The sequence below is a fragment of the Xenopus laevis genome, chromosome 6S (genome assembly GCF_017654675.1).
Source record: "Xenopus laevis strain J_2021 chromosome 6S, Xenopus_laevis_v10.1, whole genome shotgun sequence".
NCBI classification, from domain to species: domain Eukaryota; kingdom Metazoa; phylum Chordata; class Amphibia; order Anura; family Pipidae; genus Xenopus; species Xenopus laevis.
In genome coordinates, this window is record NC_054382.1 from 2,351,639 (window position 1) to 2,375,394 (window position 23,756).

Here is a 23,756-nt window from a genome sequence, read left to right on the forward strand (position 1 = left end):
TGCATGTGTCTGTGGGTCAGTAACACTGGAGTTTAGGGGTCTCACTGCTTGTGTCTGTGGGTCAGTAACACTGGAGTTTAGGGGGTCTCACTGCTTGTGTCTGTGGGTCAGTAACACTGGAGTTTAGGGGTCTCACTGCTTGTGTCTGTGGGTCAGTAACACTGGAGTTTAGGGGGTCTCACTGCTTGTGTCTGTGGGTCAGTAACACTGGAGTTTAGGGGTCTCACTGCTTGTGTCTGTGGGTCAGTAACACTGGAGTTTAGGGGTCTCGCTGCTTGTGTCTGTGAGTCAGTAACACTGGAGTTTAGGGGTCTCACTGCTTGTGTCTGTGGGTCAGTAACACTGGAGTTTAGGGGGTCTCACTGCTTGTGTCTGTGGCTCAGTAACACTGGAGTTTAGGGGTCTCACTGCTTGTGTCTGTGGGTCAGTAACACTGGAGTTTAGGGGTCTCACTGCATGTGTCTGTGGGTCAGTAACACTGGAGTTTAGGGGTCTCACTGCTTGTGTCTGTGGGTCAGTAACACTGGAGTTTAGGGGGTCTCACTGCTTGTGTCTGTGGGTCAGTAACACTGGAGTTTAGGGGTCTCACTGCTTGTGTCTGGGGGTCAGTAACACTGGAGTTTAGGGGTCTCACTGCTTGTGTCTGTGGGTCAGTAACACTGGAGTTTAGGGGTCTCACTGCTTGTGTCTGTGGGTCAGTAACACTGGAGTTTAGGGGTCTCGCTGCTTGTGTCTGTGGGTCAGTAACACTGGAGTTTAGGGGTCTCACTGCTTGTGTCTGTGGGTCAGTAACACTGGAGTTTAGGGGTCTCACTGCTTGTGTCTGTGGGTCAGTAACACTGGAGTTTAGGGGTCTCGCTGCTTGTGTCTGTGGGTCAGTAACACTGGAGTTTAGGGGTCTCACTGCTTGTGTCTGTGGGTCAGTAACACTGGAGTTTAGGGGTCTCACTGCTTGTGTCTGTGGGTCAGTAACACTGGAGTTTAGGGGTCTCACTGCTTGTGTCTGTGGGTCAGTAACACTGGAGTTTAGGGGTCTCGCTGCTTGTGTCTGTGGGTCAGTAACACTGGAGTTTAGGGGTCTCACTGCTTGTGTCTGTGGATCAGTAACACTGGAGTTTAGGGGTCTCACTGCTTGTGTCTGTGGGTCAGTAACACTGGAGTTTAGGGGTCTCACTGCTTGTGTCTGTGGGTCAGTAACACTGGAGTTTAGGGGTCTCACTGCTTGTGTCTGTGGGTCAGTAACACTGGAGTTTAGGGGGTCTCACTGCTTGTGTCTGTGGCTCAGTAACACTGGAGTTTAGGGGTCTCACTGCTTGTGTCTGTGGGTCAGTAACACTGGAGTTTAGGCGTCTGGCTGCAAAGAAAGAGGCTGATGTTCTTCTGCATAGGAAAGATGTGAGAAAGTTTTCTAATTGTTTTCCTAAGCAGAAGAACATCAGCCTCTTTCTTTCTCCTGACAACTTCCTTGACTACTTGGTGGTCAGACTGGTGGGAAACTGACCAGCAGGTGGCGCTGTTGTAACACAATTCATTCATATTAACAGTACATGTATCCCTTAATATCTTGGAATTAAAAATAAATAAATAATGAATGTACATTACAAAAGTGCTTAGAATAGCCCCCTCATCAATTTTACATTCACTTATTTTAAAGTTTTACTTATCCTTTAAGCATATTATAGGGGATCCACATCCAAAAAAATGAATTGGTTTAAATCTGTTTACATTGTACTTCTTATCACATTTGCTATTGATATTACATTTCTTTATTTAGTGACTTTTGAGATACTTAGCGGTTTTAGAGTGCTTCTACCAGCCGTTAAGCCCAGGAGCTCTCTCTTTCATTCAATGTTAGGGACCTTAATGTTAATGCATGTGCACAGACTCTCAGATTTTCAAAGAGAGCCTGCTATTAGCAGTCGAAAACTGCTAATATTGTAGAAAATAAATTTCAGTAGTAGTAATTGTGTATTAATTACTAATCAGCCTTATATTGTGACATTTCTATTCTATGTGTACTGTATATTGTGAGTGGCTCCCTAAGCTCAGTAAGTGACAGCAGCACAGAGCATGTGAATCAGTGAATCAGCAGAAAAGAAGATGGGGAGCTACTGGGGCATCTTTGGAGACACAGATCTTTACTGCTAAAGGGCTGTGGTTGCCTTGGGCTGGTACAGAAGCACAAAACATCATGTACAACATTTCTACCTACTTCTTTAGTTAGGCTTAAGTTCTCCTTTAAGCTCCTGTGCATTGTCTTTGTTTGATGTGCAAGTAACGTAATTGATATGGAATTAACGTAAATGACGTTTAAGTGTAAAATAAACTGTATCCCTAATAAATGTAAGTTCTATAGTTCAGGTCACATATATTACAAGAGATCACATGAAATGGATATTTAACCAAATGTTAGATGGACAGCCTTCTGGAAATATATATCTATATGTGTGGATATAAGTGTGTGACTGATTTGTGTGTGTGAGACAAGACGGGCCTTTGTTACTGGATCTATACACCTTCCCCCACCCATAATAAATCCCTTGTGTTACATCTTTGTGTTACATCTTTGTGTTACATCTTTACATTCCACTTTTAAGGAATACTTATCTCAGAACTGTGTAATATAATATCTGCAGCTGTATAGATTATTATATATTGATCAAGTACTATATTCATTATATTCATTAGGGAAACAATAATGCACACACAATTAATTTATACATTTATGGTAATGATAAATGAGGTAAGTGAGCGGAAGTGCAAATGGCAAGTCCAATGCAAATAGGAAACATCCTTTAGTTGTAACACATCTTTATACATAACTTGTGCAATTTGTGTAACATTTGTGACCCCCTTCAGGTGCAGATTTTACCAGCCCCTCCCCCAACAATGGCAGCCAGGAATGCGTATGGCGAAGCTCCGATTGATGTGATGTTGTGGTGGTTTATGGGAAAAGTGAAGTAGTGCAAAGGTTTGTGGGAGAGTAGAATGAATTATGGGTAATTAAGACATTTCCCTGGCTAATACACATGGGTAAAAACTCTTGTCATTACCACGGATGTTTTTGCATCACAAGTTCAGAATTGCACGTTATTAAAGTGCCATGTACCCCTAATGTAATAAATGAAGTTTGCCCAGTTGCAGTAAAGTCGGCCACAGACGTCCAGATTTTAGTCTTGTCGGATGTCCCAGTCTTCCAACCAGCCTCTTACCATTCAGATTAAATAAAGTTTCCTTCTCTAACTCTACTTCTACTACTTTCCCACTCTCTGTTGGAGTTCCTCAAGGCTCTGTTCTTGGCCCCCTGCTGTTCTCGCTCTATACAACTTCACTAGGAAAACTCATTCAGTCATTTGGACTTCAGTATCACCTTTATGCTGATGAGACCCAACTCTACTTGTCTACTCCTGATCTTTCTAATTCTGTCCTTTCCCAAGTCACAGACTGTCTCTCTGCTGTCTCCTCCTGGATGTCACAGCCCCACCTGAAACTGAACCTCTCAAAAACAGAACTCATTATTATATTTCCTCCAAGATCTTCCCCTGTCCCTCAGATATCACTCACAGTAAACAACACCACCTTTCATTCCACCACACAGGCTGCCTAGGAGTTATCTTAGACTCTCATCTGTCTTTTTCACCACACATTCAAACACTTGCAAAATCTTGTCGCATTCAACTGCGCAACATTGCCTGAATATTCAATTCAGATCAACTAAAACACTGATTCAGTCTCTCATCATCTCCCGCCTTGATTACTGCAACCTACTCCTCGCAGGTATTCCAACAAGTCACCTTTCACAACTCCAGTCTGTTCTAAACGCGGCCGCTAGACTCATTCATCTATCTCACCGCTCAACATCAGCTGCTCCCATATGTATGTCCCTTCACTGCAGGGCCAGAACTAGGGGTAGGCAGAGTAGGCACGTGCCTAGGGCACAAAGCTGGAGGGGCGCCAGGCCCGTACCTTCCATTCTGCCTGCCTACCCCTAATCCGGTCCCCTCTCTTCTGTAGAGTCAGCTTGTGCTTGCGCGTCCATTGGCGCATGTGCGCCAGCGTCCGTTCACGCGTGCACGCGTCTGTTCGTGCATGCGCGCACCAAGTCGCCGATGCGGCCAGCCAGGTTGCCTAGGGCTCCTGGCTGGCTGGGCCCGGCTCTGCTTTACTGGCTCCCAATCTCCTCTAGAATCAAATTCAAATTACTTACACTCCCATTCAATGCCCTTAATAATGAAGCCGCTCCCTATATTTCATCTCTAATCTCCAAATACTCTCCTTCACCCAACCTTCTCTCTGCTTCTGATCTTCCCTCACTTCTCCTCTGATCACTTCTGCCCATTCTCACCTCCAAGACTTCTCTCAGGCTTCTGCTTTTCTCTGGAACTCTCTGCCACAAGCTGTCAGACTTTCTCCTTCCTTCCAAACTTTCAAACTCTCCTTAAAGACCCAACTGTTTAAAGAGTCTTATTCGATGTACCTTAATTAATCATTGCTGTGTTATAAATCACAAAATTGTTTTTGAAATCCTAATGTCTCAATTGTACCCTAACCTTTAGTTTGTAAAATCTAATTTGTAGAGCCCTCTAATCAAAGTAGTAAAAGAACAACTCAGACGATGTTGTGCCCGTGACAGAAGGTCAGATGACAGATAGAAGTGACAGTCGCCCATTGATATCAGATAGGCAATACATACAGAGGTATTATCATTAGCCGACAGAAATCTTCTAACCTGTCTCATCGACTAAACAACTGATCTCCAGGGTACGAAATATGTCAAGACGATCCACACAAGGTCAGATTTATTGTGCAAAAAATCATACGAACCTTCAATTCTTACTACTTTATCTTTGTGGCAAGCTTAACTCATAGCAACCAATAGGATGTTTTCCTGTTAATGCTACGCGCTGATTGGTTGTTCTAGGTTACTGCAAACATAATGGGGGGAATTCACAAAAGTAGAGAGCATTTTTGGAGTTCAAGTGGTGTTAAACTGTAGTAAAATACGATCTTCATGTTCACAAACAGAAATCCGCCCTAAATTCCGACTCAACCGCTATTTTTCTTTTTTTTAGTGAAAGAACGACACTTTACAGACACTTTTATGAATTTATCTTTCAAACAACATAAACATTGAGCAAAAATTACAGTTTAAACAACATTTTCTCCCGACATTTTAAAAATGGAGTAAAGCTCAGTATAACGCTTCCCCATGTGTCAGATCAATTCTAGAATAAACTAAATCTTCATTTCACCCCTCCTGTAGGTGCCCCATTGGGGAATTATTCTCATATTAATAGGGATCAGCATTTTATAGTCAGGGCACAAGTTTGTGTCTAACCCTATAGTGTAAAAGCCTCAAAAACAAGTAAAACACTGATTAAACAAGAAATTCATTCTATACAATTTGATATGTAAAAAGTCACACTTGCATTATTTTACTAGTTTTAGCTTAATGAGGCAATATTAGCAATTTGAGTGAATGTATTATCTAAAGGAAAAATAATTTTTTTTTAGTTTTAGCAGCAATTAGACAATTGACCTGAGATAATAAAAACTATTTCTGATACAAATGCAAAATAGCATTTTTTGTATTTAGACCCTTATACGGAATTACACAAACATGTAGGCATGTCAAATAAACCCCTCCCCCAAAAAAATTCCAATTTAATGGCTGACTGACAGGTGTAGTAAGAGCTAAAGACAAATTCAGAAAAAATGTCTTTAAAATGATGTTGTGCAAAAGAATCTGAACACTGTCTGTTTAAAAGACAAATGCACAAAAGTGGAGATAGAGGTTTGTGAATTTGGTGGGAAATCCGACACTTTTATCTCCACTTTATTTTGTCTCAATATCATCACTTTTGTGAATTCCCCCCAATGTATTTTAACACATAAGACCACTAGAGACCTGCACCGGACCCTCATTGTACGAAAAATGTCGGGATGATCCACACACAGTCTCAAAATCGTATGAAAAATTGTACAAACCTTTAATTTGTATGACATAATCTTCCCATCTATGGCCCCAGCTTAACTCATAGCAGCCAATAGGATGTTTTCCCATTAACCCATGAATGCTACATGCTGATTGGTTGTTCTAGGTTACTGCACCTGGACAAACATAATGTGTTTCAACACATAAGCCCAATGGAGACCTGGGCAGGACCCTTGTGTGGGGCATGTTATGTATATGTGATTACTGCAATGACTTGTAGGGTTGGGAAGGTCCCATAAATACCCTCAGAAACTGAATATACAGTAAATTCAGCTTTATATTCTCTCTGTAGATCCCTATGCAGTTTATTCACATAGAGGGGGGCTGCCTCCCAACTGTACAATATCAGGGGAGGGGCACTGAATTATTGTCCAGGGAATTCACAGCCCCCAGCACTTGGAATCTGATTCCTCAATGGAACAAATTGGGAAGTGTTGCTCTGCAGCTGTCTCTCCACCTGTCCTGCACTGCTGTCTCTCTATGTGTCCTGCACTGCTGTCTCTCCCCTGGGCTCCTGGGTGAGTAATTCCCCCTATTCCCTGCACTGCTGTCTCTCCCCTGGGCTCCTGGGTGAGTAATTCTCCCTATTCCCTGCACTGCTGTCTCTCCCCTGGGCTCCTGAGTGAGTAATTCCCCCTATTCCCTGCACTGTTGTCTCTCCCCTGGGCTCCTGGGTGAGTAATTCCCCCTTTTCCCTGCACTGCTGTCTCTCCCCTGGGTGAGTAATTCCCCCTATTCCCTGCACTGCTGTCTCTCCCCTGGGCTCCTGGGTGAGTAATTCTCCCTATTCTCTGCACTGCTGTCTCTCCCCTGGGCTCCTGGGTGAGTAATTCCCCCTATTCCCTGCACTGCTGTCTCTCCCCTTGGCTCCTGGGTGAGTAATTCTCCCTATTCCCTGCACTGCTGTCTCTCCCCTTGGCTCCTGGGTGAGTAATTCCCCCTATTCCCTGCACTGCTGTCTCTCCCCTGGGTTCCTGGGTGAGTAATTCCCCCTATTCCCTGCACTGCTGTCTCTCCCCTGGGCTCCTGGGTGAGTAATTCTCCCTATTCCCTGCACTGCTGTCTCTCCCCTGGGCTCCTGGGTGAGTAATTCCCCCTATTCCCTGCACTGCTGTCTCTCCCCTGGGTTCCTGGGTGAGTAATTCCCCCTATTCCCTGCACTGCTGTCTCTCCCCTGGGCTCCTGGGTGAGTAATTCTCCCTATTCCCTGCACTGCTGTCTCACCCCATGACTCCTGGGTGAGTAATTCCCCCTATTCCCTGCACTGCTGTCTCTCCCCTGGGCTCCTGGGTGAGTAATTCCCCCTATTCCCTGCACTGCTGTCTCACCCCTGGGCTCCTGGGTAATTCCCCCTATTCCCTGCACTGCTGTCTCTCCCCTGGGCTCCTGGGTGAGTAATTCCCCCTATTCCCTGCACTGCTGTCTCTCCCCTGGGCTCCTGGGTGAGTAATTCTCCCTATTCTCTGCACTGCTGTCTCTCCCCTGGGCTCCTGGGTGAGTAATTCCCCCTATTCCCTGCACTGCTGTCTCTCCCCTGGGCTCCTGGGTGAGTAATTCCCCCTATTCCCTGCACTGCTGTCTCTCCCCTTGGCTCCTGGGTGAGTAATTCTCCCTATTCCCTGCACTGCTGTCTCTCCCCTTGGCTCCTGGGTGAGTAATTCCCCCTATTCCCTGCACTGCTGTCTCTCCCCTGGGTTCCTGGGTGAGTAATTCCCCCTATTCCCTGCACTGCTGTCTCTCCCCTGGGCTCCTGGGTGAGTAATTCTCCCTATTCCCTGCACTGCTGTCTCTCCCCTGGGCTCCTGGGTGAGTAATTCCCCCTATTCCCTGCACTGCTGTCTCTCCCCTGGGTTCCTGGGTGAGTAATTCCCCCTATTCCCTGCACTGCTGTCTCTCCCCTGGGCTCCTGGGTGAGTAATTCTCCCTATTCCCTGCACTGCTGTCTCACCCCATGACTCCTGGGTGAGTAATTCCCCCTATTCCCTGCACTGCTGTCTCTCCCCTGGGCTCCTGGGTGAGTAATTCCCCCTATTCCCTGCACTGCTGTCTCACCCCTGGGCTCCTGGGTAATTCCCCCTATTCCCTGCACTGCTGTCTCTCCCCTGGGCTCCTGGGTGAGTAATTCCCCCTATTCTCTGCAGAATAGTTAATCCTTATTGAGGTTATGGCTGGAGATTCAGGAGTATGGAGGTGATGCTGCTGGTGCCTCTGATATGCCTGGCCAGTAACAATGATTCCAATGTTATAAATAGAGGGAACAGTTACAAATATATGAAGATTGCAAATTTTTTAAGGATAGCAACCCTAAGTGTATATATATATATGTAAATGATGTAGTTTATATGAATGTGTGTGTGTCTGTGTCCCAAGCCTTTCCTCTGTCCATGAATAGATACATCCTCATATGTACCTATAAGACATCAATGGTTGTCACCCGACCAGTAAAACACCTGCCAGGGCCGGTATTAAAAATGTACCAGCAATGTAGCCGCCAGTAATTTGTAATATCATTTACAAAAGCCCTTGGAGAAAACTTACATTTTCTTCAGCTTCTGGTGATGTGGCCCTGCCCCCTTTTGGCACTACCTAGTGGCCCCACCACTTTTTCCACCATGCCCCGCCCCTTTTTGGTGTCATTAGTTTTACATTCACTTTGTTTAAAGGTTTACTTATCCTATAAGGGGATTGTGTATTTCTGTGAGGTCAGTTTGTGGGTTCATGTGAGCTTGTCTCATCTGAAAAGTCTATGTTTCCCTAGATCTGTTTTTTTATTGGAGTCTTTGTGTAAAACATCATGTATCCATATATTATTCTGTGTAAGTATTATGGTCAAATTACCACTCACCAAGGTGATAAAATATCTTTATTGTGTGGAATTGTTACAAATTATATGCAAAATACAACTAGCCAGTCAATCATACCCTTAACAGCCTAAAGCAAATAATCTCTACAAGTATAAAGTTTAAGGGGCAGATTTATCAAGGGTCGAATTTCGAGGGTTAAAAAACCTTGGAATTAGACCCTCGAAGTAAAATCCTTCGAATTCAAATATCGAATTCGAAGGATTTTAGTGCAAAATGTTCGATCGAATAAAAATCACTCGATCGAACGATAAAATCTAACGATTCGAACGATTTTTACCGATCGATCGAATGATTTTTATTCGATCAAAAAAAAACTTAGAAAAGTGCTGGGGAAGGTCCCCATAGGCTAACATTGCACTTCGGTAGGTTTAAAGTGGCGAAGTATGAAGTCGAAGTTTTTTTTTTTTAAAGAGACAGTACTTCGACTATCAAATGGTCGAATAGTCGAACGATTTTTACTTCAAATCATTTGATTCGATCAAATTCAATCTTATTTGACCAATTCGATGGTCGAAGTACCCAAAAAATTACTGAAATTTGAATATTTTTGCATTCGAATTATTCACTCGAGCTTAGTAAATCTGCCCCTTAGTGTATATGTGTGTGTGTGTCTCAGGGAAAGAGAGACCTTGTGTTCCAGAGTATTTACGTCTTTCAGTGGCTCTGTACCCACCCCAAGTATCTATATAAGGCAAGAACATATGCTCCAAAGCTCAATTCTTCCCAAAATACTTGCCAAGTATGTGTGAGTGAGTAACACAGGTGTACATACATTATACTGTGGTCAGTACTACTTTTATACTGTGTCAGGTCATTTCCTTTGTTTGTATGTTTGGAAATGGTACCTTTCATGTATAGTATATTACGTATGCTCATTTCAATGACTCCCTGAGTGTAACTCATAATCCCACCTGTTGTACATTACAACTAAGATCATTGACAAGGGCAAAGAGTAAATATTACTAAAGACAAAAGGGTTGTTTACCTTTAAATGAACTGTCAGTATGATGCACACAGGGATATTCTGTGTCAATTTGCAATCATTTTTTATTTTATATTATTTGTGGTTTTTGAGCTATTTAGCTTTCTATTCAGCCCTCAGGTTGCTAGAGTCCAAATTCCCCTAGCAACCATGCACTGATTTTAATAAGAGACTGAAATATGAATAGGAGAGGCCTGAATAGAAAAATAAGTAATACAAAGTAGCAATGACAATGCTTTTGTAGCCTTACAGAGCATTTGTTTTTAGATCGGGTCAGTGACCCCCATTTGAGAGCTGGAAAGAGTCACAAGAAGGCAAATCATTTTATACTATATATATAAAAAAAAAATAACGAAGACCAATTGTAAAGTTGCTCAGATTTAGCCATTATATAACATATTACAAGTTAAAGGAGACATAGGATTAATGTAAAAACCCTAATTTTGTAGGCAATTATAAGTAATATATGGTGTTGTTATCACTTTGTGCTAAAAATTAATATTATCTTTAAAAATAGCCTCTTATTGGAGCTCCCTATAGATGTTCTCTGGTCCCTGTTTGTGTTTCGAATGAGGGGTGGGCGTGTCCCTGGCAGAAGCACAGTAGGAGGGGGACAGCCAATTACAGCCCTGCAGTCACACAAGCACAGACAGGCTTCAGTTCCCTATCAGGTCCTGCTAGCTGCTGATTGGTTCCTGTCCTACAGTGCAGTGAGCTGAGTGCACAGCCTGGGAATTCAGGGAGCAGCAAGTGGAAGAGAAGGGAGGGATTATTAGGGGTTTTGCAGAAATATTCAATAAATCAGCCTGAAACACTACTTTTTTAAGCACAATTCTTCTATATCTAAATGAGTATAATGCACTGGTACATTCTTATTTATTACTCAAAATGTCTCCTTTAACTTAAAGGTGAACCTCGTCAGTTTTCATTATTTTCAGCTCTCTCATCCCCTCTCTTTACTGTGTCCTCCCCTCTTCTAAAGTTCCCAAGTCCTAAGGGTGCGTGGCTCAACATGCTTCCCTTTAAACATGTGCAGTGCAAAGCCCAACTTACTTTTGCTAGCAGGTTCCAGCCATGCACTGTATTTGCTTCTGTACTTTCTGCACTCCCAGCTCAGCAGAACAGTGACTGGATGGGGTGGGAGGTGCTCATTAGAGCTGATCCAGTTGCTGCAAGTGTTAAGCACAGAGAGTACAGAGTAGAATAGAACTACAGAACATATGGAGCCTGAAAAAAAAAAAGGGAAATTAAAGGATAAGTAAACCTTTAAAATAAGTGTAAAATTGTTGAGAGTGTTATTCTAAGCACTTCTGCAATGTACATTCATTATTTATTTATGTTTAATTCCAAGATATTAAGGGATACATGTACTGTTAATATGAATGAATTTTGTTACAACAGCGCCACCTGCTGGTCAGTTTCCCACCAGTCTGACCAGCAAGTAGTCAAGGAAGTTGTCAGGAGAAAGAAAGAGGCTGATGTTCTTCTGCTTAGGAAAACAGTTAGAAACCTTTCTCGCATCTTTTCTAAGCACAAGAACATCATGATTCAAGATAGCTGTGTGTTTCAAATTCTTTTCAGTTTCAGTGATGCGCAAAAGGGCCAGAAATTAGGGTAGAGGACTTTCAGCTGCCCAGTAGAGCAACTAGTGAGTGGTGCTTTATATTGGCCTTGTTTGAGGGCAAAATTCCAGGGAGGAGCAAGGGAACACTCATGCTGTAATATCCTCTTTATTTCTGTTCTTAATACAGGCCCAGACTGGCAATCTGTAGATTCTGGCCAATGTATATTTGCTCTTCCAACTGCCTTCTCTTCTAGTGCCAGCTAATCCCCATCACAGAAACCAGTGCAATTAGCATCAGAATTGAATAATCAGCAAACCTGTAGCATCAGCTTATATTACAGCCAGGGAAGCTCATTTTCTGCTGGATAATTAGTGACGAGCCCTAAGCTTAGCTTCTCAACAGCCAATCAGAGCCCACTGAGCATGTGAGTGTCACAGACACTTTCCAAGATGGTGACCCCCTGTGACAAGTTTGAAGTCCTGGATCATTGCTGCTATTGACAAGCTCAAACTTTAGCCTCGTGCAATAAGTTCACAATATGAAACATGCCATTTTTAACAATATTCATTTGTAGGGGTTAGTTCTCCTTTAAGTCATGCCCACTACTCAACTGTTATACAGACCAAAGATAATCTATAAGCTTTATTTTAGTTAATGAATGTTTTTATCACAAATATAAAGCAATTGGCTCATTATTGTTAAACGTTTGTGCGATCATTTTCCACAATTTGTATCCCCGACTTTGTCTTATGTTTTCTATATAATGTCTCTGTTCTTCTTTTATCAGGACATTGCTTCATGATAAGAGTCATCAGAATATACTGGCAGAGTCTATAAAGGCTACGTTTGGGCAACCGAGTGTGTAAGAATCTGTAAGGCTGGCACAGCCCAAACCCAGGAGTGTGAGCCAACTGTATGGAATAAGGATCACTGACTGAGCTCACAAGCCTTTTGACTTGCTGGAAAAGCTTTTCTGTGACTGGTCATCTTCTCACCCATCTCTGCGCTTGTACTGGAAAGAAAAGGCTTTGCCCGGCAGAGACTAAGGAGGATGGACCGCCAAGAGAAACATTTGGCCAGCAAGGAGTCTGGGCAGGACTTTGGTACTGAGCCCAATCCTGAATGTGAGGAAACATCATCTCTAACCAAAGACCAAAATCAGGAGCAAAGGAAAACTTCTCCAGCAGAAAAGTCTGGGAAGAGCTTCCTCAGTAGGTTCTCCCTTCTCACTCACCAGGGAATTCACACACTCGGGTCTTTCAGTTGTGCAAAATGTGACAAGATCTTCCCTCAAAAAGCCAGTCTTCTCCGTCACCAACGTGTTCACTCAAAGGAGAAACCTTTTACTTGTAAGGAATGTGGGAAACGCTTCTCTCACAAAAGTTTCCTTGTCAATCACCAGAATACTCACACGGGGGAGAGAAATGTGACCTGTACAGAATGTGGGAAAACCCTGTCTTCCAAGACCAGCCTTCTAAGTCACCTCAGAAAACACACGGGGGAGAAACCATTCACTTGTACAGAATGTGGCAAAGGCTTTGCTCAAAACAGTTCCCTTGTATCTCATATGAATGTCCACACTGGGGAGAAACCATTCACTTGTACAGAATGTGGCAAAAGCTTTGCTCAAAACATTACCCTTGTATCTCATATGAAAATCCACACAGGAGAGAAACCATTCACTTGTACAGAATGTGGCAAAAGCTTTGCTCAAAACATTACCCTTGTATCTCATATGAATATCCACACTGGGGAGAAACCATTCACTTGCACAGAATGTGGCAAAAGCTTTGCTCAAAACAGTACCCTTGTATCTCATAGGAAAATCCACACAGGAGAGAAACCATTCACTTGTACAGAATGTGGCAAAAGCTTTGCTCAAAACAGTGCCCTTGTATCTCATATGAAAATCCACACAGGAGAGAAACCATTCACTTGTACAGAATGTGGCAAAGGCTTTGCTCTAAAGCCTTACCTTGTATCTCATAGGAAAATCCATACAGGGGAGAAACCATTCACTTGTACAGAATGTGGGATCAATTTCGGGTACAAGAGCAGCCTAGTACATCACCAGAAAATTCACACTGGGGAGGCGACATACATTTGTACCGAATGTGGGAAAAGCTTTCACCATAGGCACAACTATGTCAGTCACTTGAAAATGCACACAGGGGAGAAACCATTCACTTGTACAGAATGTGGCAAAGGCTTTGCTCTAAAATACAACCTTGTAACTCATATGAGAATCCACACAGGAGAGAAACCATTCACTTGTACAGAATGTGGGATCAATTTCGGGTACAAGAGCAGCCTAGTACATCACCAGAAAATTCACACTGGGGAGGCGACATACATTTGTACCGAATGTGGGAAAAGCTTTCACCATAGGCGCAACTATGTCAATCACTTGAAAATGCACACAGGGGAGAAACCATTCACTTGTACAGAATGTGGCAAAGGCTTTGCTCTAAAATACAACCTTGTAACTCATATGAGAATCCACACAGGAGAGAAACCATTCACTTGTACAGAATGTGGGAAACACTTTGCTAAAAACGGTGCCCTTGTATCTCATATGAAAATCCACACAGGAGAGAAACCATTCACTTGTACAGAATGTGGGAAACACTTTGCACAAAAGGTCAACCTCCTAACCCACTTGCATGTCCACACTGGGGAGAAACCATTCACTTGCACAGAATGTGGCAAAAGCTTTGCTAAAAAGGGCAGCCTTGTATCTCATATGCACACCCACACTGGAGAGAAACCATTCACTTGTACAGAATGTGGCAAAGGCTTTGCTCTAAAGGCTTACCTTGTATCTCATAGGAAAATCCATACAGGGGAGAAACCATTCACTTGTACAGAATGTGGGATCAATTTCGGGTACAAGAGCAGCCTAGTACATCACCAGAAAATTCACACTGGGGAGGCGACATACATTTGTACCGAATGTGGGAAAAGCTTTCACCATAGGCACAACTATGTCAGTCACTTGAAAATGCACACAGGGGAGACACCATTCACTTGTACAGAATGTGGCAAAGGCTTTGCTCTAAAATACAACCTTGTAACTCATATGAGAATCCACACAGGAGAGAAACCATTCACTTGTACAGAATGTGGGAAACACTTTGCACAAAAGGTCAACCTCCTAACCCACTTGCATGTCCACACTGGGGAGAAACCATTCACTTGCACAGAATGTGGCAAAAGCTTTGCTAAAAAGGGCAGCCTTGTATCTCATATGCACACCCACACAGGGGAGAAACCATTCACTTGTACAGAATGTGGCAAAAGCTTTGCTAAAAAGTGCAGTCTTGTATCTCATATGCACACCCACACAGGGGAGAAACCATTCACTTGTACAGAATGTGGCAAAAGCTTTGCTAAAAAGGGCAGTCTTGTATCTCATATGCACACCCACACAGGGGAGAAACCATTCACTTGCACAGAATGTGGCAAAGGCTTTATACACAAGGACAGCTTCTTACTCCACCTGAAAATCCACACAGGGTAGAAACCTTACCCTTGTACGGAATGTGGGAGGAATTACAGGTACAAGAGCAGCCTAGTACATCACCAGAAAATTCACACTGGGGAGGCGTCATATGTTTGTACCGAATGTGGGAAAAGCTTTCACCATAGGCACAACTATGTCAGTCACTTGAAAACGCACACAGGGGAGAAACCATTCACTTGTACAGAATGTGGCAAAGGCTTTGTTAGTAGGAGTAAGTTTGAATCTCATCAGAAAACACACACAGGGGAGAAACCATTCACTTGTACAGAATCTGACCAAAGCTTCAATGAAAAGGAGATTCTTGCCGCTCATCAGGAAAGTCACACAGAGAAGAAAAGTTTCCCTTCTACAGAACAAGGAGAAAGCGTTGATCAAAAGAACCAGTTTATTAGCCATCGAGATAATCACTTGGGGGTGAAACCTTTCATTTGTACAGAATGTGGGAAATCGTACTCTAGTAAGAGAGCACTTACCTCTCACCAGAAAGTTCACATCGGAGAGGCGCCATACACATGCACAGACTGTGACAAAAGCTTCCCTATAAAGAGCCTATTGGAATTAATTTCTCAAAATAGCAAACCAATTTTTTTATATTTAATTTTGAAATCTGACATGGGGCTATATTGTCAGTTTCCCAGCTGCCCCCAGTCATGTTATTTGTGCTCTGATAAACTTCAGTCTCTCTTTACTGCTGTACTGCAAGTTGGAGTGATATTACCCCACCCCCAGCAGCCTAACAACAGAACAATGGGAAGGTAACCAGATAGCAGCTCCCTATTCGATTTGTTTTCCGAAGTCGCCCGAAGTTGCCTCAGGAGGAATCTTCAGTGACTTCGGAAAACGAATGGCCATGGCGATGGCGATTTTTCATTTTAGCCAGCGCAAGAGTGAGGGTAGGTGTTCGGGGAGATCGGTCGCTGCAAAGACGAGGCAATTAGTCGCCAGGCGGCCAAATCTCCCCGAAACACCCAGTGTGACCTTACCCTTAAGCTTCTCTGCATTGTCTGTGTTTGATGTGCAAGTAACGTAATTAAAAGTAACTAAGTACGTTTAAGTGTAAAATAAACTGTATCCCTAATAAATGTAAGTTCTATAGTTAAGGTCACATATATCACAAGAGATCACATAAAATGTATATTTAACCAAATATTAGATGGACAGCCTTCTGGAAATAACCCAAAGTGTCTATATGTGTGGATATAAGTGTTACAGGGCAACCCTTTTGAAATAAAAAAAATAACAAAAGTGGTATAAAGGTGATAACTTTATTGGCTAACTAATATAATCATAATATAATATAATCATAACTAATACAATCATAATATAATATAATCATAACTAATACAATCATAATATAATATAATCGTAACTAATATAATAATAATATAATCATAACTAATATAATATAATATAATATAATCATAACTAATATAATCATAATATAATCATAACTAATATAATCATAACTAATATAATCATAACTAATATAATCATAATATAATATAATCGTAACTAATATAATCATAATATAAAATAATCATAACTAATATAATCATAACTAATATAATAACAATATAATATAATCGTAACTAATATAATAATAATATAATATAATCGTAACTAATATAATCATAATATAATCATAACTAATATATTCATAATATAATATAATCATAACTAATATATTCATAATATAATATAATCATAATATAATATAATCATAACAAGCTTTCAGAACATTTAAGTTCCTTTCTCAAGCTGATCACAATGAAGTTGTGCTGTTCTCTGGTATATAAATATATATATATATATATATACACAACATTCAGCTCATAGGTCACATGACCAACTAAAAGGAATACTAAAAACAAGAGAAAGCAGTAAAACCCCACACTACATTACTAAAATGAATTGAGATCTAATTATACAAGTGCTTAGTGCTATTATAATCATATGCTTAGTTCTCAATCAATTCAGCACCAACATACAATTAATGGTATTTCAATCGATTGTGTTAATACAAATAATTATTTATTACCATTAATTGTATGTTGGTGCTAAATTGATAGAGAACTAAGCATATGTTTATAATAGCACTAAGCACTTATATAATTACATCTCAATTCATTTTAGTAATGTAGTGTGGGGTTTTACTGCTTTCTCTTGTTTTTAGTATCCCTATTCTGGTTTATATCCCTCTACACAGCCTGACATTGGGCAATACAAGTGAGTGAACATTAATTACAAGTGAACTATATTTTTGTTTGCAACTAAAAGGAATATCAGTGTGTGTGTGTGAGGTGTAAAGTCATTACGAGGGGATCTGTAAGAGACAATCAGATAAGGTACAACATAATGTGGGTCAATGAGCTGAATATAAATTAGGGCTGAATTATTGGAGTGTAGAATCAAAGGAATTCCCTATGATCTTAGTCCATATCCAGACACGTTGGTATTTGTGACCTGGTTCAGTCCTTTATTAGTCCATATAATTAGCCATATTCCCAAACTTTTCTTTCATTATCTGTTTTAAAATTGCCCTTAAGAACCAAAATTCTTAAATCCTTTATGGAGTGATGAGGCCATTGAAATGATTTCCTATTGGTGTGTCCAGTTTTTTATTGGTTATAGTGAATGGGTGGTGAGTATTTCTCTTTCTCAGGCTTTGCCCAGTCTTTCCTCTATACAGTCCCCTGTTATACATTTAGTGCATTGTATTAATACACCACATTGTATTAAGTACACCACATTGTATTAAATACACCACATTGTATTAAGTACACCACATTGTATTAAATACACCACATTGTATTAAGTACACCACATTGTATTAAATACACCACATTGTATTAAATACACCACATTGTATTAAGTACACCACATTGTATTAAATACACCACATTGTATTAAATACACCACATTGTATTAAATACACCACATTGTATTAAATACACCACATTGTATTAAGTACACCACATTGTATTAAGTACACCACATTGTATTAAATACACCACATTGTATTAAGTACACCACATTGTATTAAATACACCACATTGTATTAAATACACCACATTGTATTAAATACACCACATTGTATTAAGTACACCACATTGTATTAAGTACACCACATTGTATTAAGTACACCACATTGTATTAAATACACCACATTGTATTAAGTACACCACATTGTATTAAATACACCACATTGTATTAAGTACACCACATTGTATTAAATACAATGTACAAAATTGGGGGGTTGTGGAAGCACTCCTAAGGCTAAATCAAAGTATATTTAAGTATAATGGAAGCGCTACTTACAATGCACTTCCCTGGGCCCCTGTCTCATAAGTAATTCAATATAAATGCAAATGCATGTGTTTACAAAACAGGGGTTTTTTAGTTACAAAGTTATGATCATAAAGTTGAAAAGCCACCATACCACGTCAAGGTAAACCCCATATGGCGGTCCCTAACTTGTTTATTCTCAGGTCATAATATAAAAAGACAATTCTCTGCATAATAGCATTACCTGTATTCAGTGTTTGTGGAACATTGGTTTCACTCTGGAGCCTAGATCCTCCCCCGCCAGTTAAGGCTTTTAAGAGAGAGAGATTGCCCAAACCAACGCCCATATTCTTAAATCCTTTATGGAGTGATGAGGCCATTGAAATGATTTCCTATTGGTGTGTCCAGTTTTTTATTGGTTATAGTGAATGGGTGGTGATTATTTCTCTTTCTCAGGCTTTGCCCAGTCTCCTTCAGTATATACAGTCCCCTGTTATGCATTTAGTGCATTGTATTAAATACACCACATTGTATTAAATACACCACATTGTATTAAGTACACCACATTGTATTAAGTACACCACATTGTATTAAATACACCACATTGTATTAAGTACACCACATTGTATTAAATACACCACATTGTATTAAGTACACCACATTGTATTAAATACACCACATTGTATTAAGTACACCACATTGTATTAAGTACACCACATTGTATTAAGTACACCACATTGTATTAAATACACCACATTGTATTAAATACACCACATTGTATTAAGTACACCACATTGTATTAAGTACACCACATTGTATTAAGTACACCACATTATATTAAGTACACCACATTGTATTAAATACACCACATTGTATTAAGTACACCACATTGTATTAAATACACCACATTGTATTAAATACACCACATTGTATTAAGTACACCACATTGTATTAAATACACCACATTGTATTAAGTACACCACATTGTATTAAGTACACCACATTGTATTAAATACACCACATTGTATTAAATACACCACATTGTATTAAATACACCACATTGTATTAAGTACACCACATTGTATTAAGTACACCACATTGTATTATATGCACCACATTGTATTAAGTACACCACATTGTATTAAATACACCACATTGTATTAAATACACCACATTGTATTAAGTACACCACATTGTATTAAGTACACCACATTGTATTAAGTACACCACATTGTATTATATACACCACATTGTATTAAGTACACCACATTGTATTAAATACACCACATTGTATTAAATACACCACATTGTATTAAGTACACCACATTGTATTAAATACACCACATTGTATTAAGTACACCACATTGTATTAAGTACACCACATTGTATTAAGTACAGTATTAACCACATTGTATTAAATACACCACATTGTATTAAATACACCACATTGTATTAAGTACACCACATTGTATTAAATACACCACATTGTATTAAGTACACCACATTGTATTAAGTACACCACATTGTATTAAGTACACCACATTGTATTAAGTACACCACATTGTATTAAGTACACCACATTGTATTAAGTACACCACATTGTATTAAATACACCACATTGTATTAAATACACCACATTGTATTAAGTACACCACATTGTATTAAGTACACCACATTGTATTAAGTACACCACATTGTATTAAATACAGCACATTGTATTAAGTACACCACATTGTATTAAGTACACCACATTGTATTAAGTACACCACATTGTATTAAGTACACCACATTGTATTAAATACACCACATTGGAAGTAGAACAGATGTAGTGACCATGGATACTGTATTCCTCTAATGTGTCTGGAATTGGTATGTTGTCTGAAGGTTTTGCATTGTTTTTTGTCACAGGGATATGTTCCATTTTTGGTGGGGTGCAATAAGGCACTTGTTGTTATTAGTGACTTTAGGTTGGGAGTCTGAATGCTGGGACTGGTGGCTCTGGGAATGTGCTTTTGAGCCTCTCCTCATTATGAAGTGCACCTTGTAGATCTCTGGCTATTTTTCTGAGGGTCCTTAGTTGTGGGTTATATGTGACCACTAGGGGAACCCAATTTATTTCAGGTTTTTGTTTTTATTGTAGAAGGTGAGTTCTGGGAATCCTGGTGGCTGCATGAATGTATTGATATAAGTGTGTGACTGATTTGTGTGTGTGTGAGACAAGACTGGCCTTTGTTACTGGATCTATACACCTTCCCCCACCCATAATAAATCCCATGTGTTACATCTTTGTGTTACATCTTTGTGTTACATCTTTGTGTTACATCTTTGTGTTACATCTTTACATTCCACTTCAAGGAACACTTGGAGGTAAGTGAGCGGAAGTGCAAATGGCAAGTCCAATGCAAATAGGAAACATCCTTTAGTTGTAACACATCTTTATACATAACTTGTGCAATTTGTGTAACATTTGTGACCCCCTTTCAGGCACAGATTTTACCAGCCCCTCCCCCAACAATGGCAGCCAGAATTGCGCATGGCGAAGCTCCGATTGATGTGATGTTGTGGTGGTTTATGGGAAAAGTGAATTAGTACAAAGGTTTGTGGGAGAGTAGAATGAATTATGGGTAATTAAGAAATTTCCCTGGCTAATACACATGGGGAAAAACAGATGTTTTTGCATCACAAGTTCAGAATTACACGTTATTAAAGTGTCATGTACCCCTAATGTAATAAACTGAGTTTGCCCAGTTGCAGTAAAGCCGGCCACAGACGTCCAGATTATACTCTTGTATCCAGTGAACAATCTTCTAACCTGCCACTAACCATCAGGGTCGGACTGGAGGGCCCGGGGCCCACCGGGACTACTGTCCAGGGCCCCTTCCGACCCGCCCCCCAACCCCTACTGCAACGCGCTGAGCGCGCGCACACAAAGGCGCCGCTTGGCGCGCTAGCGTGAAGGCGTCTGGCGCATGCGCAGAAGGCGCTGCGCTGATCGGCGCTGCGGGAGGGAAACTTTTTTAAAGGTGTCTGGCCCGGCGGGGGGCCCATTAAGGGTCGGGGCCCACCGGGTATTTTCCCGGTGTCCCGCCGGGCCAGTCCGACACTGCTAACCATTCAGATGAAATAAAGTCGTAAAAGAACAAATAAGATGATGTTCTGGCTGTGACAGCAATTGTAGGAAAGTTATGTCTGACAGATAGAAGTGACAGTCACCCATTGATATGGTCAGACAGGCAATACATACAGACATATTATCATTAGCCGACAGAAATCTTTTAATCTGGCCACAGACGCAAAGATCCGATCATATGAATCAATGTACGATTGGACTTTCCCATCGCCCGACCTGCCACTAACCATTCAGATCAAAGTCTTCCCATTCTGATCAAATAAAGTAGTTAAAGAACAGATGAGCCGATGTTCTGCCCCTGACAGTAATCGTACGATATCTATGTCCAACCAAAGCTGGTGACAGTCTCCCACTGAAAATCGTACGATCGGCAATACACGCAGAGATATTATCAGCAGCCGACAGATATTTTCTAACCTGTCCCATCGACCAAACGACCGATCTCCGCCGGACGAAAAATGTCAGGACTCTCCACACACGGTCTGAAAATCGTACCAATTCTCGATTCGTACGATCAGATCTTTGCGTCTGTGTCCAGCTTAACTTGTCTCATCAACTAAACGACCGATCCCCTGATTTGTATGACATAATCTTCCCATCTATGGCCCCAGCTTAACTCATAGCAGCCAATAGGATGTTTTCCCATTAACCCATGAATGCTACATGCTGATTGGTTGTTCTAGGTTACTGCACCTGGACAAACATAATGTGTTTCAACACATAAGCCCAATGGAGACCTGGGCAGGACCCTTGTGTGGGGCATGTTATGTATATGTGATTACTGCAATGACTTTTAGGGTTGGGAAGGGCCCATAAATACCCTCAGAAACTGAATATTGTTGTTATATTTGTACCTCTATGACCTCGTACGTAAAGCAAAACCACGAAATAGTGCAAGTTCAAATACAATGAGATAGTTTATTGTGTCCAAAATACAAGACAATAGGTTTTGCCTGGGGAAGCAGTCGTGTGTCACCTGGGTGGTACCCGAATGCTTTTCCAAAGATACTCCCACATAACATAAGTTTATATACCCATCTTGATGTCATAGATGGGGGTGATAACAAATGGGAATATGCCAATACCATACATGGTCTGACTCCAACTTGTACAATTAATATCTAAATGATTTACTTAGTCTTACATGTTATGAAAGGAATGTTGTAACATACTGTGCCTAGCTCCAACGGTCCACAACCTCGCAATCAGCTATCGGCTAACCAAGGCCATTGTGGTATTTCCAGTAATTTGAGCAGCACTTCAGCTAAAAGGGGCCCCATCAGACAAGCTGGCGTTATGCTGACACTCTGGAATTTAAGTAACAGAGTGATGATCTTTTGTTTGTATGGCCTAGTATAAGCTATATGAGTGACCATTGTCCACAGTAGACCATTAGCCCTTATAGTCCATCCTGCCTTGGGCCCTATAGCGTTATGGCGTCATAGAGGGCGGGGGTGACAAATATCAACCCTCTGACACTAGCCATTCATCCGTCATAGGAATTAGACCGTTCCAGATATATTTTTTAATTATTCCCTGCACTGCTGTCTCTCCCCTGGGTGAGTAATTCTCCCTATTCCCTGCACTGCTGTCTCTCCCCTGGGCCCCTGGGTGAGTAATTCCCCCTATTCTCTGCACTGCTGTCTCTCCCCTGGATGAGTAATTCTCCCTATTCCCTGCACTGCTGTCTCTCCCCTGGGCTCCTGGGTGAGTAATTCCCCCTATTCTCTGCACTGCTGTCTCTCCCCTGGGCTCCTGGGTGAGTAATTCCCCCTATTCCCTGCACTGCTGTCTCTCCCCTGGGCTCCTGGGTGAGTAATTCCCCCTATTCCCTGCACTGCTGTCTCTCCCCTGGGCCCCTGGGTGAGTAATTCCCCCTATTCTCTGCACTGCTGTCTCTCCCCTGGATGAGTAATTCTTAGTGATGGGCGAATTTATTCGCCAGGCGCGAATTCGCGGCGAATTTGCGCGATTCGCGTCCAGCGAATAAATTCGCGAAACGCCCGCGAAAATTCGCCGAAAAAACGCCGTTTCGCGAATTTTCCGCCGTTTCGCGAATTTCGCGAATTTTTCGGCGAAGCGAAACGGCGCAAATTCGCCCATCACTAGTAATTCTCCCTATTCCCTGCACTGCTGTCTCTGCCCTGGGCTCCTGGGTGAGTAATTCTCCCTATTCCCTGCACTGCTGTCTCTCCCCTGGGCTCCTGGGTGCATGGGCGTCCACAGAGGGGGGCAAGAGGGGGCAGTGCCCCCCCTGGGACTGTGCACATAAGTTACCTCCCAACTGTCCCACATCACGCGGGACAGTCCCGATTTTGCCTGCCTGTCCCGCCCGTCCCGGATAGTGGCTGTAGATGTCCCGCGGTCCGCTACGGCCCGCGGGCCAAATGCGGGCCGATATCCATTAATTTG

General features: G+C 41.6%; 1 protein-coding gene across 1 annotated transcript in view; it reads left to right on the plus strand.

Annotated features, from left to right (window-relative positions):
- The window catches only part of LOC108695504 (oocyte zinc finger protein XlCOF6-like), a 72,040-nt gene extending 56,700 nt beyond the window's left edge, over positions 1-15,340 (plus strand). The window contains exon 2 of the mRNA XM_041568133.1: positions 12,194-15,340. Coding sequence (XP_041424067.1) covers positions 12,458-14,926 — 2,469 coding nt within the window. The 5' untranslated portion in view covers positions 12,194-12,457 and the 3' untranslated portion in view covers positions 14,927-15,340. The remainder of the gene's footprint in view (positions 1-12,193) is intronic.
- Positions 15,341-23,756: the final 8,416 nt, after the last annotated feature.